The sequence below is a fragment of the Ochotona princeps genome, chromosome 21, assembly GCF_030435755.1.
Source record: "Ochotona princeps isolate mOchPri1 chromosome 21, mOchPri1.hap1, whole genome shotgun sequence".
Lineage (NCBI taxonomy): Eukaryota > Metazoa > Chordata > Mammalia > Lagomorpha > Ochotonidae > Ochotona > Ochotona princeps.
The window spans coordinates 37,172,229-37,188,926 of NC_080852.1; the positions used below are offsets into that span (position 1 = coordinate 37,172,229).

The 16,698-nt window shown below is 59.3% G+C and overlaps 2 protein-coding genes across 6 annotated transcripts in view; one reads left to right on the forward strand and one right to left on the reverse strand.

The window, feature by feature from the left end:
• The window catches only part of VGLL4 (vestigial like family member 4), a 120,126-nt gene extending 114,924 nt beyond the window's left edge, over window positions 1-5,202 (forward strand). For all 3 annotated transcript variants that reach the window (XM_058678815.1, XM_004581309.3, XM_004581308.4), the window contains 3 exons: window positions 2,812-3,037; window positions 4,605-4,728; window positions 4,862-5,202. In XM_058678815.1, coding sequence (XP_058534798.1) covers window positions 2,812-3,037; window positions 4,605-4,728; window positions 4,862-5,133 — 622 coding nt within the window. In that variant the 3' untranslated portion in view covers window positions 5,134-5,202. The remainder of the gene's footprint in view (window positions 1-2,811; window positions 3,038-4,604; window positions 4,729-4,861) is intronic.
• Window positions 5,203-7,041: 1,839 nt separating this feature from the next.
• Window positions 7,042-16,698, reverse strand: part of ATG7 (autophagy related 7) — a 158,582-nt gene continuing 148,925 nt past the window's right edge. For 2 of the 3 annotated variants that reach the window (XM_058678810.1, XM_058678811.1), the window contains one exon: window positions 7,042-7,406. In XM_058678810.1, the coding sequence (XP_058534793.1) occupies window positions 7,374-7,406 (33 nt within the window). In that variant the 3' untranslated portion in view covers window positions 7,042-7,373. The remainder of the gene's footprint in view (window positions 7,407-16,698) is intronic. The other variant, XM_058678809.1, reaches the window with a different exon arrangement.

Below are 16,698 nucleotides of genomic sequence, written 5' to 3' on the forward strand. Positions count from 1 at the left end.
AAATTGGAACTAGAAGGAGAGAGGGATGCCTGATGCCCAAGGGTGCCAGGGGAGCCAAGGGAAGACGGGTGTGTTGACCAAAAGCGATGAGAAAAAGTCGCTTCTGAGAGGGTGTACAGGCTGGGGTGTGGGCAGCACCCCGCTGCTCTGGGGACCTGAGTGTGTCCTTCAGGTGCAGTCACAGACCAGCTGCGCCCCACGGCCATGCCACCAGGACGCGCTTGCTGTGTCTTCGGGGCCATCTGGATGCCAGTATGTCTGCTGCCCCCAACCCAGCTCTTCCATCGTTCCTTGTGTCTGAGGAGGGTCTTCCCTGCCGTCCCAGCACCCAGGTCTTCTGTGGGCTGCCCCTGGCCTGTCTGCAGTGGGTGTGTAGTGTGGAACTCTGGTTCCAGGCTGCTGGGAAGAAAGCGGCTGTTAAGCCTGAGGGGAGGGGAGCACGAACTAGGGTGACAGAGGTGACAGGAGGGCAGCAGTGCACCTGAAGTCTGCTGCTTCTGAGAAAATTCCTTCTGCTTCTAGTTGCCTCTTAAAATGTCCTTAATTTGTTTTTCATTAATCATGGATGCTGTCAATTGGGCTCACACATATTCTGTGCTGTAAGTCGTCTATTGAATGGAAAAGTGTTCAGATATGTGCTCTGAGACCTGCCCTGCTCCAAGCATCTTGGTTTGTTATGCCTGGAGGATGTGGACCTGGGCCTCTGGCAGCTTCAGGGGCTGTGGGTGGCACCGGCAGGTAGCCAGCGATGCCTGAGCCTCCCTCCACCGTTCCTTTCTCACATCTTAGAGTTGGAGAGTGGGGCGGGGTGGGGCAGGGCAGGGGACCGGGGCCTGACTCCAGGTGCTGCTGGACTCCTGGCAGAGGCCAGGTGTCTTCCACCACACAGGACTCGCCTGCCTTGTCCACAACCAAACCCTAAAGGTCAGGAAGTGTGGGTTGTGAAGGTGGAAGTTTCTAAAAATGTGACAAATGCCCAGGGTCTTTGAGAAAGTCTGGGACATAGATACTGGGAAGAACTGAAGTGGTACCGCTCTTTCTGTGAACTCCACATGCCCGTGTGTGGTGCGCGGCGGCTGGCACTGTGTGAGCGTGCAGCTGAGAGCCTGTCTCTGCTGCACCATCCCAGAGGGGGGCAGGGGCTTGGGCACAGTCTCCCCGCCTCCCTCCCCCCAGGGCCCTGCCCTCCCTCCTTTAAGCTCCATCTGCACCCACACCTGTATTCCTTCCTGTCAGGAGCAGCTTGGCGTCTGGGGACGCCATGTCACCTCTAGGCCAGTCTGAGTGCTGTGGGGGAATGCAGCCTGGGGCAGGAAGGGGCCTTTTCTCAGGCACGTGGCCCAGCAAGGATGGCACATAGAACACCAAAATACTCCCTCCAAGGCCACCGACAGAGTGTCTGCTGCCCACACCCCTCTCCTGGTGAAAGGACCGGGACACCTGTTATTTAGTCACTCGTCGCTGTTCTCAGGAGTGTCCAGGGCTTTGTCCCCAGGCCCCCTGGCAGGAGCTGTTATGTGCTCGCTCCCACGTGGGTATTCCCATCTAAAGAGCACAGATGGGCATGTGGTGTTCCCTTCTTCTAATGTATTTAAAATTTTTAATTTACTTATTTGTAGAACAGAGTTCATCCTTCCCAAAGGCCTGTACCACCCTGGCTGGGCCAGCAGGTGATCCAGAGGTCCCACGCAGGTGGCAGGGCCCGACCACTTGAGCCATCATTTACTGGCTTCCAGAGTCTGTAGCGATGGGGAGCTAGATGGGCAGCTGAGGCCAGCCTCAAACCAAGAGCTCCCATATGGGAGGCCAGCAGGCCAGATGGGTCCTAACCACTGGAGTGAGGTGTGTTTGGTCACAGCCCCACTGTCTGGAATTTAGTTTACTGCTTCTCAGACATTGGGCACATTTTGGGTTTCTCAGCTCAGAGACCATGCCCATTCCCCGGAAGACCCCATCCTGAGGAAAAGCGGGTAGCTTTCTGCTTCTCGCTTTCTTCCCATGTTGTTGGCTTGATCCCTGCCTTGGGCCACCTAGGGTAGCAGTTGGTGTCTTGCTAACCCCTGGTGGCTTTAGAGACACTGGAGTGGCGTCTGGTCCTCCTGGGTCATGATACATGCGCCGCCCTAGGGTGTGGCTGCCCCCCTCCAGGATGCCTACCTCCGGGCTGCCTCCCTCTGAGGACACTTTGTCACTCTAGTTGCAGTAGGTGATATACTGCTGGAGACCTGACAGGGTTTTGTGGAGGCTGGGATGACTTCTGTGAATTTTTTCAGCATGCGCATGTGGCTCTGGCTCCCTCACTGGGCCTGCCGCACCCCAAGCCAGAGTGCACATGTCGATGGAGCAGACACCGGCGCCGTTGGCCTGGACTGGTTCCTTGCAGCTGTGGGGCTGGGGATGCTCATCGGAATGGCGGGTAGTTGTGGCAGCTACTGCTTGGTGCTGCGGGGAGCTGCTCTGAGGGGACGCCTGGGAAGGCTTGGGATGGGACCCCAACCACAGCACGTTTCCAGGTAGCTGCTGTATCAGCCACCCATTGGCAGACCCTTGTCAAACCCAGGTGACCTTGGACAAGTTCTCCAGGTTCTGGGTGTGGCTGGCTGATTACTGAGGGGCCAGGTGGCTGGTGCTGCTCAGATGGTTTGGTCTCCTGAAGAGAGCCGTGTGCAGCGCCAGCAGCCAGGAGCCAGGTCCATACTGTGAAGTTGATGGGGGAAGCAAAGCCGCCCATGCAGTGCGCCTGGCCCTCACAGGTGTCCTTGCTATCCAGAAGAGGCTGGTGACACCTGAGCACTCGGTTCTCTTTTCCAGGAACAAGTCCACTGCCAACGGGGACTGCCGGAAGGACCTGCGGGAGCGGAGCCGCAGCCCCATCGAGCGTGCTGTGGCTCCTGCCGTGAGCCTGCACGGTGGCCACCTGTACACATCCCTTCCCAGCCTCAGCATGGAGCAGCCGCTCGCGCTGACCAAGAGCAGCGTGGACACTGGCAGGCCAGCCGGCCTCTCGCCCACCCTGACGCCCGTAGAGCGGCAGCAGGTGCGCTGTGTACAGGACACACAGGGCTGGTTTCAGTGGGATGGTGGCAGAAGGACGCAGAGCCCAACAGCTCAAGCAGGGGCTGGGAGGGTAGGGGGAGCATCCTCAGCTCCAGCTGAGCCCGGGCATTGCAGGGCAGGCATGAGACAGAGCGGCGGCTCTGGGAGCCACTGCCCACTGAGGGGGCTGGTGACCTGAGGCTGTGGCGCAGTTCTGCCAAGTTGGGAATTTCTGTGGCTGTGGAACAGCCTAGAGCCAGCACCTTGACTGGAAAGGGCCTTAGGGTGTTGGCTGCCCATCGGCCACGTCACCTTTGCTTCCCAGGGAGCCCTCGGCTGAGCTCCTTTCTGCACCAGGAGGTGTGGTTCGACCACATGCTCTTTGGGGGACATAGAGGTTCACTCCTGCAGCCCGAGGGCCCCGGGGTGGCTTCGTTCTTCTGCCCGATAGGGGACTCTGATGTGGGAGGTAAGACCAGGAAGTGTCCCCTATTAAGTGGTGGCTTCTTGCTCAGAAGGAAGGAATACCATGGGAGTGCCCTGAGCCAGGCAGGATTCTGGGACAGTGTGGGAGCTCACAGGGCAGCAGCATGTCCTGCCTGGTGTGTGGGCAGGGGGCGGGGAGGCTCTGGAGGCTCATCGTGTCTCCCCTCCTGTCTCAGCAAAGCGGAAGCTCAGCCAGGAAGGCCCTAGCACCAGGTCTTGGCCAGCCTTTGAACCAGGTGCAGGCAAGCCCGTAAACCTTGGGTTCTCTCCCATGTGTCCTCTTCCCACCCAGAAGGCTGACAGACCAACCCTTGGGGGCCCTGTCCTCTCCCACCTGTGGGATGGCAGGGAGATGAAAGTTCCCCGTGACTGGCCGCGGCAGAGCCTGTCCTCCCTCTGGATGTGATCTGTGCTGGGGACGCACACACGCACGTACACCCAGCTCTAATCCTGTTCATTGCAGAAATACAGACTTGGGTCCTGGCTCCCATCTTCATCTCAGTTCATTTCCGGTCCTGGGAAGGTCCATGCCAGCCCCTGGGAAGGAAACCCCTCCCCCAGTGGCACCACTGTCACCTCTGGTCACTGCTCCTCCAAGGGACTTGTAGCACAGCCCATGCGCCCTGGAGACCAAGTCTGATTCTCAGACTGATAGTCTGATTCTGAGATTCTTCAGGGGCCTGCCCTGAAGTGTTCCCGGTGGGGCATGGGGGAAGACACGTGCCAAGTCCAGGTGGTTGGGGCAGCAGCTGTGAACGGGCTGGAATGGGCCAGGCAGAGTAGCCCGTAGAAGGGTCAGGCAGCTCAGAACAGAGCAGGACTTGTGGGGTCTGGCCACACGGGGAGCAGCAGGAGGCGGCCGGTGCTCGAGAAGGGCCGGCTTGGGAGCGGACGCACCGGAGGGCTCGCTCAGGACTTGCTGTTGCTTTGCAGTGTGATTTCAGTTTTGAATAGAGGTGCGTGTAGGTTTGACAGGTTTGCTGGGCTCAGCAGGGACAGTGGGCAGAGGGTGCTGGGAGGGCCTGTCAGGCCTGGGAACCTGGAACGGGCTGGCACCTGATGCCCTCGGCTCTGTCCTGCAGAACCGGCCCTCAGTTATCACCTGCGCCTCCGCCGGTGCCCGCAACTGCAACCTCTCACACTGCCCCATCGCGCACAGCGGCTGCGCCGCACCCGGAACCACCAGCTACCGGAGGCCGCCCAGCGGTAAGTGCCTGGGCCTGCGTGAGTGGGGAGGGTGGCACCCCCACTGCTGTACTGGATTTTATGCTGGGAGGGCGCCCCTATCCTCTCCTAGCTGCCCTCGCTGACCTCCCGTTTGCCCCACCCTTCCCTGCAGCGGCAGCCTCTTGTGACCCCGTGGTGGAGGAGCACTTCCGCAGGAGCCTGGGCAAGAACTACAAGGAACCTGAGCCGGCGCCCAACTCGGTGTCCATCACGGGCTCCGTGGACGACCACTTTGCCAAAGCTCTGGGTGACACGTGGCTCCAGATCAAAGCAGCAAAGGATGGCGCGTCCAGCAGCCCTGAGTCAGCCTCACGCAGGGGCCGGCCCGCCAGCCCCTCCACCCATATGGTCAGCCACAGCCACTCCCCCTCGGTGGTCTCCTGAAGGGGGTGCCTCCTTCCAGCCACGGGCAGGTCTGCATGGTTTGCCTGAGCTTCGAACAGTCAGTGCTTAGAAAAACAGGGGGAGATGGGGTGGGGGGAGTGGGATGGCTTATTCGCAAAATCCGTGTTGCTGGGATGACTGCTCTGTTCTGTACTTGTTGGCATTTGTGCGCGGGGCCCTCGGACATGACAGCAGGAGCGACACGGAGCGTCTGTCCTCCTGCCCCAACTACCAAAGAAACCTCCAAGGCAGGCTGCCACGCCGCAGACCCCGCGGGGCCCTTGATCTGTTTGCTTCCCAAACCCAAGGTGTACATGTGCGTGTGTGTGTCATGTCTGATTTGCACTACTGGAGGACAGAGTTGCCTACCCACTCAAGGTGAACGAGGACAGCGTGTGGCGTGCATGGACAAAACGGTGGTGACTTGTAGGTTGCAGGTCTTCCTTTGCGTGGATGTTGGGTGTGGGCACTGGCCTGCACACTATGACCCTACATGCTCTTCCTGGGCCATGCTGAGGCCAGGCCTGGGCCTTGGGGTGGCCACACCCTTGGGGTGTGGTGTGTACAGTCAGTGAACATACCCCGCACTCGCTAGCTTCCCTTGAGCTAGTCTGTTTTTGTCAGTTACAGTCCTAGGTATACTTACTGCTGGTACAGTTGTAGTCTGAGATTTGTATGCGTTACTCAGTTACTCTGGGGCACCCTTCGCAACACCCCTCCCCCCACCCGCCCGCTGCAGGCCCGGCTCCTGGGGCTTTCCGTCTTCCATCACTCAAACCCAGGCCACTCTGGGTGGCCACCCCACAGCGGATGCCCGGGCCAAGGCCATAAACATTCCTGACTTCATCCAGTTATTGCCGTGTGCATTACCGTTTGCTGAACTAATAGCTACTAACGAGAAACAAGGTGCCGGAGGCAAGGCGGCCACCTCCTCCCTTGCGGTCGTCCCGGTCCCAGCTGACCTGGCGAGGCAGACGGGGCCACAGTACCCTTGCAGCTCCGGAGACCAGAAATGCGGGGGTCCCTGGTGAATTGTGGACGAAGGTCCCGCCTGCGGGGGAGGGGGCTGAGCTCTCGCTGCGGTCGCAGGGCGCCTGCAGCCTTCCGAAGCCAAGGCGAGCCCCCTGGCCTGGCCCTGTGTTCTCTGTAGGAGAACCCTTTTTTATATAGGTAACTTTAAGACCATCATTACGCTGCGCGTAAAGAATGTACAGAGACATTTGTAGGTATTTTTGAAGAACAATTAATTTGTTAATGATATGTAGCTATTTAATTTTTCCCTTTCCTATTGTAATCATTTTTTTGTTGTTTGGAAAAAAAAGTTGATCTTTTTTTTTGCCGTAGATTTCTGTCCGAGTGCATGCGCACAGTTATCTCGGAACACTGCGTCTGCACCCTAGCCACTAGTTTGTTACTGCTGCAGGCTACTGAGCGCCCGCGGGAGCGCGCGCTGACCTATCTGGGATAGGCAGTGCCCAGGAGGGTGGTGGGAGAGCGGGCACCACGGCCTTGGGAGGGCCCAGGAGGCGCCGCCCCTGCCCTGTCTGTAAATCTGTAATATACCATTCTCTGTGGCCTGTTTTTCCTGGAAAAAAGAAAAAAAAAGGTTTGGCAGGCCATCTTTTTTTTTTTTTTTTGTACTTCAAAGTAGCCTTAAGAACAATAATAAAGTGCTCTTAAACCACACCGAGTGTGCGACGCAGTCGGTGTCTCCCCGCACACCTTCCTGCTCCGGGTGGCAGCCCTGAGCTGGAACTGGACTTGGGTTCCTATGGGGTGCCTTGGGCAGGGTGGGCACCAGTGCCAAAGCACCCCTCAGCACCTGGCTGTACACTCAGGACCTCTGAGTCCCATGCAGGGAGGCCCTGGGTGGAGCAGCAAGCTCTCCCGTCCTTGGACTCCCCACCAGGACCAGGCTGGCAGAGCGCTCACAAGGACCCCACCATCCCAGTGCCCAAAGCTCCCAAAGGTGAGAGGCAGGATGAGAGAGAGCCCACAGGTGCTGCCCTTCCCCCATCAGGAGCTTCTTGTCCTCACTGCCACCCCGTGAAAGCCTGAGTAACTGACAACTCAGGACAAGAAAGAACAGCGCAGCTGGAAACCAAGTCCCAGACGGGTGGCATTACCGAAGCCAAGGTTATTATTACTGACTTCAGAACGAGATGACGAACCACGAGCTGCACAGGCGGGAGGGGCTGCAGTCCCGGGCGGCAGAGAGCTCCTCGGGCGCTGCCTCGCGCTCACACGGTCTCCTCGTCACTCATGTCCCAGATCTGCAGAGAAGGCGAGACGTTCAGCTGAGGTCCATCGTGCAAGTGCCACCCACTGAGCCGCTTCAGCGTGTGCAGCTGTCACGGAGACAGCAGTGCTGGTACCCTCCTGGAGCGGGGCACTGGGTGCTCCCAGGACACTGGAGGTCCAGCAACCTGCTGCCTGCACCGTGAACCTGATCTAAGAGAAGCCCCACAGGCTGGCAGCCAGGGCCCGGAGCAGGCCTGCATGTCACCGGGCTGTGCCCATCCCCGACACGCTGAGGCCCCTATTCCCTCAGTGCTCTGAACACAGGGGAACTGGGTCAGGAGCTGACTGCGGCTCTAAGCAGGAGCCCAGAGGCTGGCAGACCCCGGTGGGGACCCTCAGTGTGGCCTGATGGGAAGAGTGCATGGGGGTGACTCAGGGAGACAGGTGGGCTGGGTTCATCTCTGGATTCCCTACACCTCACCTTCAGACTTGCAGCACCCCCGGAACAGGCTGCAGCTGGCCTGGCTGCCAGGAGGAACACTAACCCAAGGCTGCTCAGGGAGCCGGCAGGCCCAACCAAGGTCAACACCAATACCAGCCTGGCTTTCAAAGTCGAGGATGTAGAAATAAACACAGAAGAACATTTCCCTTCTGGACTCAGCTGCCCGAACTGGGGTGGTGGGGACATCCATGTCACCAGCCACTTGGTGTAGCACAGGACTGTGCTGAGATGCAGCTGTGCAGCAGGACTGCCTGTCCTTTCTGCCCCACCGCTGGCAGTGCTTACCCAGTGTGCCATGAACATACTGATTGTGCGACATGGAAACCCCTGGAGTGTTCTGTGATGGGGGCTATGCAGGCCTCGTCCCCTACTCTTCCCCACTCCACAGGTCAGCGGGGCTCACAGCTCACACTTACCTGAGCTGCAGGGACGTGGGGAGGGGGAGCCACAGGGCAGCCCTGCAGGCCATGGCCCCCTATCACCACCACCTGCCTGCCTTTTGGGGGCCGGCCAGGCACTTGCTCAGGGCTACTCAGGGATCCTGCCGGATATGCCAAGGGCCTGTGGGACAGTGCCACAGAAGTCCCCAGAGGGCCACCACAGTTTGCCCTGACTCCTCAGTGCAGCCTGCCTGCCCCCCGGGCTGGAGTCAGTCAGTGTCGTCCTCACCATGTGCTAAACTGCCCAGAGCCCAGGCTGCAACCCGGAGCACCCCATGTGGTGCCAGCACGTCCCTGCCACGGAGGAAGGGTGTTCGTCCTGGGGAAGTGTGGTTGGCAGGAGGCCTGCAGAGCCCAACTTGGTCCTACCTAGCCCTCTGCGTCCCTACTCGCAGGTGCTTCATCCCCTACCTGCAGCCAAGTCTGAAAGCCCCGGGTGTGGACTGGAACCTCCATGACTGAACGCCACAAACCCTTCTCATTCCTAAGTGTTCATGGGTGTCCGGTTGCAGTCTGAGGAACAGAGCTGCCGGGGAGCAAACCTAATGGGGATCCCTGTCCCAGGACGGCCCCCGTGAGCAGGAGTGTGAGGACAGATGAGAAACCCCATGGCCAGAGTCACTGTGGGATCGGCCTTCCCTGAGGAAATGGGGACGCTCAACAGGGTCTTACCTAAAAAAAATCAAGCATCTCTTCTGGATCTCCTTGAGGGTGGAGGAGAGCGCAAGGGTTGTTCCCAGCCTGCGTGGCAGGACAGGGGTGCTGGCACCTCGGGCCCAGAACCAGGACAGAGCCGAGTGCATGCTTGTACAGGAAGCCAGGGTTCGGTGACAAAGGGACAAGGCCACAGTTGTTTGCGAGAAAAGTCCACACCTTACATTGTTCACGGGATTCCATGGCAAGTGTCGCAGGGAGAGTGCCAGGGGAGAACATGGGTGTAGTGCTCCCCAGCGGGAGTGGGAAGGCCCAAGGCGAGACCTCACAAACACGCGTCAGCAATGCCACATGGGTATCCACTGTGTCAAGGCAAAAAACTGCAGAGGAAATAGCCCAACATCCCACAAAAGGCCAGCCTCATCCCTAGCCAAGAGCTCTGACATGGAGAAGAGAAAGCTGGATGAGCTGACTTACAAAGAAGCAGGCCCCAGGTGTGAGTAGGCCTCGTCAGAAATGGCGCTGCCCTCACTGTTAACCAAGAGGACAGACTTCCTAGGATATGGAAAGGAGTGACCACAATGGACAAAAACTGATGCTGGTTCCCTTCCCACATGGCTGCACGTGGCAGGGTTAGGCCAGGGCACGGCCAGAAGCTTCACCCAGGCAGCCCAGGTGGGTGGCACTCTAGTGGGAAGGTGCCCCAGTGTGGGATGCCAGCATCAGACGTGATGGTTCAGTCCAGTGCACCCCAACTTTGGGCCCTGAAACTTGCAGTATTTGACGAGGCCACTCTGGAAGTAAGGCAAGTGATGAACCAGAAGGCATCTGTGCTGTGCACAAGTAGCACATGCGTGCAGGAGACATGCAGCAGGCCAGCCAAGATGTGAACCAACTTCCCCAAAGAGGAAACATTTCAGAAGGACCAGAAAAGCAGCTGGCATTGTGGTATAGCGGGTAGGCTGCTACCTGCAACACCAGCACTACACCTGAGCGCTGGTTCATGTCCTGGCTGTCCCACTTCCCATCCTGCCCCTGGCAGAAATGCCTAGAACGCTGCCCTAGTGCCAGGGCCCCTGCGCCCATTAGGGAACTGGGAAGAAGCCCTATGTATTAGTCTTGCACAGCCCATAGCTGAGGCTCACAGGAATGGGCACGCTGCGTGTCTGCGAGGTGGGCCAGTGCAGGGCCAGTGCAGTGCCAGTGGCCCAGCCTCTGGAGAAAGGGCTCGCCAGGGCACTTCGCAGAGGGCCTGGGAAATGCTGAGAGATGCAGCCGCTGGAGAATGGAGAACCAAGGGTCCCAGCCGTGGATAAGCAAGCTCCAAGCAGTGCCGTTACTCTTAGGCACCAAAAGGGGCTGGCCTCTGCCTCTGACATGTTGCTCCACTTGCAGCCCAGCTCCCTGCTGACACACCTGGGAGAGCAGCAGAGGATGCTGCGATCGTTTAGGCCCTGCTAGCAGGTGGGAGACGGAGGAGTTGTGGTTCTGCCTGGCCCAGGCCCATGCAGAGTTCTTTGTAACCCTGCCATTCAAGTAAATTAAACAGGCAGCATTTAGGAGGATTCCAGTGTCCTCCAAGAGGAAACAGACAAAGCGGTACACGCTGTCAGACATCGGTGCCTGTGACGTGTCCCAGTCAGCCATGTCCTGCTTGGGGGGGACAGGAGCAGACGGGCTGGACAGAGGCCGGCAGGGCGTGAGCCCACGGCACACAGGGCCCGCAGTCCACAATCTGCAGTAACAGATCAGAGGTGCTCACCGTGACACACGTGTGCACTTTGTGCTGGCACAGCAAGTTAAGCCAAAGTGTCTACATTAAAAGGCGTTGTGTGCAAAGACAAGCTATGTGAACTTCGAGACCCCATGTATACACAAATTACATTTTGCACCAGAAGTATCATTTCTTGAAAGGTCCCTCCTGGACAGAGACCTCTGTACACCTTCAACGTAAGCCAACAGACGGCGGGCCCACGCACTGACTCCTGGAGAGTACAGCGCCCCCTGCGGGACGGAGGCTCACCCGCACACTTACAAGGTGTGGAAGCTACCTCAGTCCTGGCTTTTCTCCTGAAACACCAAGATGACTGCCAGGAACCCTGCTGGCTCTGAGTCTTGGGGGAGACGGCGCTCACAGGGGTCCCCCTCCCCAAATCACCGAGGTGTGAGCTGTGGCCCAGCTGTTCCTCTCAGGAGTCTGATCCCAACAACCCTGCACCACTGCCCCGGGGTGCATCAGAGGACCAGATGGGAGGCAACCATCCCCGGACCACTGAGGCAGTCCGCTCTGCGTGGGGGCGGTTTGGGGTGTATGTGAAGGGAGGTGTGGGGTCACCTTTTATGTAAGCAAGAAAGCCCACATGCGCATGTGTGGAAATACACCAGGAGGGCAGCTCCCAAGTGCCTCGAGGGTGGGTGGGGGTGGGGCTGAGCCTGCCCCCTTTTGAAGGCAGACCAGCCAGAAACCCAAGCAGCAGCACAACAAAAATGGGCCTCGTGGATGTCAGAAAGTTGACACGTCAAAGGGCTGCAGGAGTGACCCACCCCGACAGCTGGAAGGACAGGGCCTGAGGGCTTGGCTGGAGCGTGGACGCGCTGTGGACAGTGAAGAGGAGGAGTCCATGGTGGGGTGGGGGCAGCCCGGGGTGGGCAGGGCTCCCCAGGCCTGGCCCGGGATAGGGAGGGGCTCCTCAGGCCTCAGGGTAGGACCACACACGCCCTAAGGGCCTCCGACAGCTGGATCCAAAGTTGGGGGTCCCACTGGTGGACCACACCACCTGTTATGAACGCTGCACTTAGCCTGTTGTGAGTGAACACATAGTACACCATGGCTTCAAACCCTGGTACTGGTCTCCCCTGATCTTTTAATATACAGATGGGGGCCACCAGGCCACTTTGCCTCTCTGAGCGGCTGTACTTGCTGCGGGGTCCCCCAGGTGGGTAGGAGGAGGGCAGCAGGGTTCAGACCCAGATCCCTGAGGGAGCAGGAAGAACAGAGGTGTGCACTCACCCGGCCACCCTTCTTGGTACCTTCAGGGTGCGGGGGGGGGACATGAGTGTCCACAGCCAGACCTTCCCACAAGGGCACTGGCACCCAGCTGAGCACCAGCAGCTTGAGAAGGAAAGGCAGGGCCACGGAGGGCTTGGGTGTGGACAGGACGCTCTGGGCAGAGAGGCCCCGGGCTCTGGGCCAGCAAACTTCAGCTGAGAGCACGACACATACTCCATCTCTCCTCCTGGAGGCAGAGCTGACAGGACCAGAGACCAGCTCACACGCCTCTGAATTTGCTGAGCAGGTTCACTGACACGGCAAAGCCCTGCCGGCCAGGGTGTGAGGCCAGCACCCCCCGGGTTCCCTGTAGGAGGGGGAGCCTGGAGCATGCGTCCTACAGTGGGTGGAAAACTGCGTCTGATTTGGGAAATGCAAGGCTTGCCTTCTTCCCAGGCAGTTCTGGTGACAGAGCCTGGGAAGGCACAGACTTAAAGGGAAACCCAGGCTCTGTCCCCGGACGAAAGCAGCAGGGAGCAGAGCCCTGGCCAGTGGTGCCCGGCTGCCTACGGTGCCCCATGGAGACTGAGTCGGGCAGCAAGACCCATTCCAGTTGTGCCCAGGAATGCCCCTTCTAGAAGGGGCACATGGCTGGTGCTCTGCTCAGCTCTGCCCACAGCAGTCTGGTTTAAGCCCTAACGGGTAGAACATTCCAGCAGAGAGGCCTCCAGGCCAGAGGTCTTGGGAAGAGATTGGGAAGGTAGGGAGCAGGGCTGGGTCCAGGCAAAGGCTGAGAGGACAGGCCGGAGGGGGACTGTGTCTGCAGAACTGCTGCTCGCCGGGCTGGGAAGGACGCCGTGGCAGTGACTGAGGGAGCAGTCAGTGGGCTGAGTCAGGAGGGAGCTGCTTCTGTGTGGGTTAGGGACGAGACAGCCAGCTGCTGTGCCGGGGTCTTGGGGGCCTGACCACACATCCTGCTGACACAGGGCGCCCCACGGCTCCCTGGGCACGACACACACGAAGCCATGGTATGCAGTCCCTGCCCAGCTGCACGTAGCCAGTGCCCACCATGAAAGCAATCATTCAGGAAGATGGCCTGCCATGGGGAGCCGCCTCTTCAGCCTCAGCCAGGGGCAGGTGTGAGGCAGGACGCCCAGGGTGCCTGGTCCAACACCAACAGCAATCCCAGGCCACACCACCGATCGTGCTCGCTACCCTGTCCACACCTAAACACAGCCGCCCCCACCAAGCAGGCCTCTGCTGGCTGTGGTGCCGGCTCGGGGCCGAGGGGCCCGGCTCTGACACAGCTTTTCCGTCCTTGGTGTCCCCTGTCCCGCTGGACGGCCTAGCTGCAGAGCAAGCTGTGGGGTTGGGGGCTTTGCACTGGCCACTACTTCACCAGCTGGGATGGTGGGAAACGCAGCCCCAAGCCGGCCTCACGGTTCTCAGCTGGCTACAGCTTGGAGTCCTGGGTGTGGAAACAGTAGTTGAACATCTAATAAATATTTTCTAGAAGCCCATTTTGTCAACAATTCAGCACTGTCTGCTTCAGGTCTCTTGCTTCCCCGTCTCTGTGCCCAGCTCCGACCCCGCCTCCCCGCCTGTGCTGCTGCTGCAACAGCTTATGTAACAGCCCTAGTGCACAGAAGCGGGGGTCTCCCCTCTCCCAAGCAACCCCGAGAAGAAGCTGAGGCAAGTTCAAGTTGTGGATCTCAGTGGCAGAAGGCCAGCTGACACGCACAGCAACTCCAGCACATGGAAAAGCAGGCTCTGCGTGCGAGACAAGTGGGGAAGGGAGCCTCCGAAGAGGTTCCAATGACTGCAAGGAGCTCAGCGGGCGTTCTGAGGCCAGTGCCTGCTGGCGGGCAGGGAGGGTGCAGGGCACGAGGCCCAGGGCTGCCTCTGGCCTCTCAGGTTCCATTAACAAAGGCCCTCGTGGGTGCAGCCCATGAGTCGTGAAAGAGCCTGGAATGGCACAGACTTAAAAGGAAAATCCAGGCAGTGGGGAGCACAGCCCTGGCCAGCGGCACCCGGCTGCCTAGGGTGCTCAGCGTCAGGTACGTCCTCAAACCTTACACCGATGGCGCCACCAGCTGCCTCCAACTTGCGTGGGGCCTGGCCAGGGGCTTGTTCTCACTCCTGCAGAGCAGTAGCCTGCATTAGCTTTGTGTCTGCAGTGCGTCACACGGTGGGGGGGGGGGGCATCGACAAATGCTTTGTAAAACCGGAGACACATGGAAATCAACAAATCAGCCCAGTAGATGCTTGCCAAGGGAGCAGTGGAGACCAAGCTGCCTCACTTGGCCGGTCACTCTGTGTGCTGCCCCTTCCTGCCATCTTGACCTCAGAGCCCGTGAGGCCGAGGAAGCCGGAGAGCCACGGCTGCTGGTACACAGTCTGCTGGTTCCAACCAAGGCGTCACTTCGGGGGGTCCGGGGAAGGTGTGCCCAGGCAGGGCAGGGCTCAGTGGCTGCACTGTGCCTCTCTGGGCACTTTCCAGCCATGCTATCCAGGAAGCAGTTTGGAGCTCAGTAAGTTCACCAGCACAGGGCAGCCCTGGTGCAACTGTGAGGAGGTGCTCCAGGTGTGTGTGTGGGGGTGCCTCCACACAGCCCTGGGTCCAGCGGAGAGCTGGTAGCCCACCTCTCATGGGAACAGCTCCAGCCCCCTATTCCTAACTCCCTGGCTGAGGTGCTTCACTCCTGGAAAGCCAGGTCCTTGCTCACTGACCTTCCGGCTCTCTACGCCCCACATAGTCCTGGGGAACACGGGGGATGGTGGGCACCTGCAGAAACAAACCTAGGGACTCATCATTTGTCACGGCGGATTCGCTAGTGGTAAAAATTTCAGACTTTTACGGGCCTGGCAGCGTGGCCTAGCGGCTAAAGTCCTCACCTTGAACGCCCCGGGATCCCATATGGGCGCCAGTTCTAATCCCAGCAGCTCCACTTCCCATCCAGCTCCCTGCTTGTGGCCTGGGAAAGCAGTCAAGGACGGCCCAAAGCTTTGGGACACTGCACCCACGTGGGGGACCCGGAAGAGGTTCCTGGATCCCGGCTTCGGACCGGCACAGCATCGGCCGTTATGGCTCACTTGGGGAGTGAAACATCGAATGGAGGATCTTCCTCTCTGTCTCTCCTCCTCTCTGTATATCTGACTTTGTAATAAATTGAATAAATCTTTAAAAAAAATTTTTTTCAGACTTTTCTTGTGTTTCACTTTCAATGAAAGCAAACCACAGCCTCTCAGCTCATCACCCTGGAGCCCCAAAACTGGATGCCAGGGGATTCTAGAAGCTGCTCCCGTGCCTATGTGCAGCTCAGTCATGCTGGTCTCATGGTGCAGCACACACGCTCCTCTGCCAGCACCCGCCCCTGCTGGCAGGCCTGGCTCCCCACCGTGCACCACCCTGACAAACGGATCCATTGTTCATAGCAGACAGCTGGGTCATGTCTGCCATGGCAGTTAGGGAGTTATGACACGCAGGCCGGCTCCTTGCACGTGGCTCATGCAGGGCCATGCCAGCCTCCCACCTACAAGTGCCAGCTACCTCCTAGAAACCAAGGGCACATGTGCTCTGGGTAGAACACCTCCCCTACCTAAACACAGCCCCCCTTTCCTGCACTCCAGACACAGATCTGGGCCCTCCCCTCAGGCAGCAGGATGGGAAGTGAGACAGGACTGCAACCAGCCTCACTGCTGTGGGAGGCCGGCACCCCAGGCCTGAGTCAGGGCTCATGTGGTCAAGGATGTGTAAGGGATCGGCTCACCTGGGAGACGGCAGGACATCGGGGAGCTGCTACAGACCCAAATCCCACAAGGCCTGGTGTTCGTCAGCGCACTAAGCACAGACCAGGCGGTCTCCCAGGGTGACTCCGTTTTACTGACATCCTCCTTCACACACCGCACGGCCCCCCACCCCGAACACACACCATCCTCTCCCCGGTCCCCACGCAGGTGCCACACCATCCTCTCCCCTGTCCCCCTGCGTGTGCCATACCGTCCCACTTCTCGGCTCCCTGAGTTGGCTTTCCCAGAGGAGACCTGTAGGATGGGCCCAGCTGTTGCTGGTGGGAGCCCAAGCCTTGCTCCATCCTCTGTGCTGGGACACAGGCGCGTGGGGAGCCTGCAGGCTGACATTGAGAGGAAAAGACACACAGAACAGGGCACGGATCCGGGGGCCCCATGCTAGAGGTGTGCACTGGGGAGAGGCTGCATGGGGCTGCCTTTGAACACAGGCTCTTTAAACTATTTTGTTTTGGCCCAGGGCTACATGCTTGATATGATAAAAGCAGCTCTTTCAACTTGGCTTTCAGTCAGTTCTCACAGCTCGGGTCAACACGCAGAAGGTTCAGGGCTCCAGGAAAAAGGGGGTGGGGCAGGAGTGCCCCCTCCTCCAGCCGGGCTGGCACCTCTACAGCCAGGACCTAACAAGTGGAACCCAAGGGTCCTGTGGGCAGCACAGGCACTGCCCCAGCCCCCACCCTGCTAGCTTTTCCATGCGAGCTGGGTCTAGCAGCTGTCATCAGAGAACCAGTGTGGACAAGCTGCACTTGGTCTCCAGAGCCATGCCAGCTCCCCCAGGGCATGTCTGCTGGGGCACAGGGGCGCTGCCGGTCAGGCTGTGTGCCCTCCCCTGTCCTGCGAGGCTGACCTTGGCTGAGGGCTCCCCTTATGCCTGCAGAAGGCTGAATGGGCCCAGAGCAGGATCTGCTGTGGTGGGAGTTACAACAGTGCCC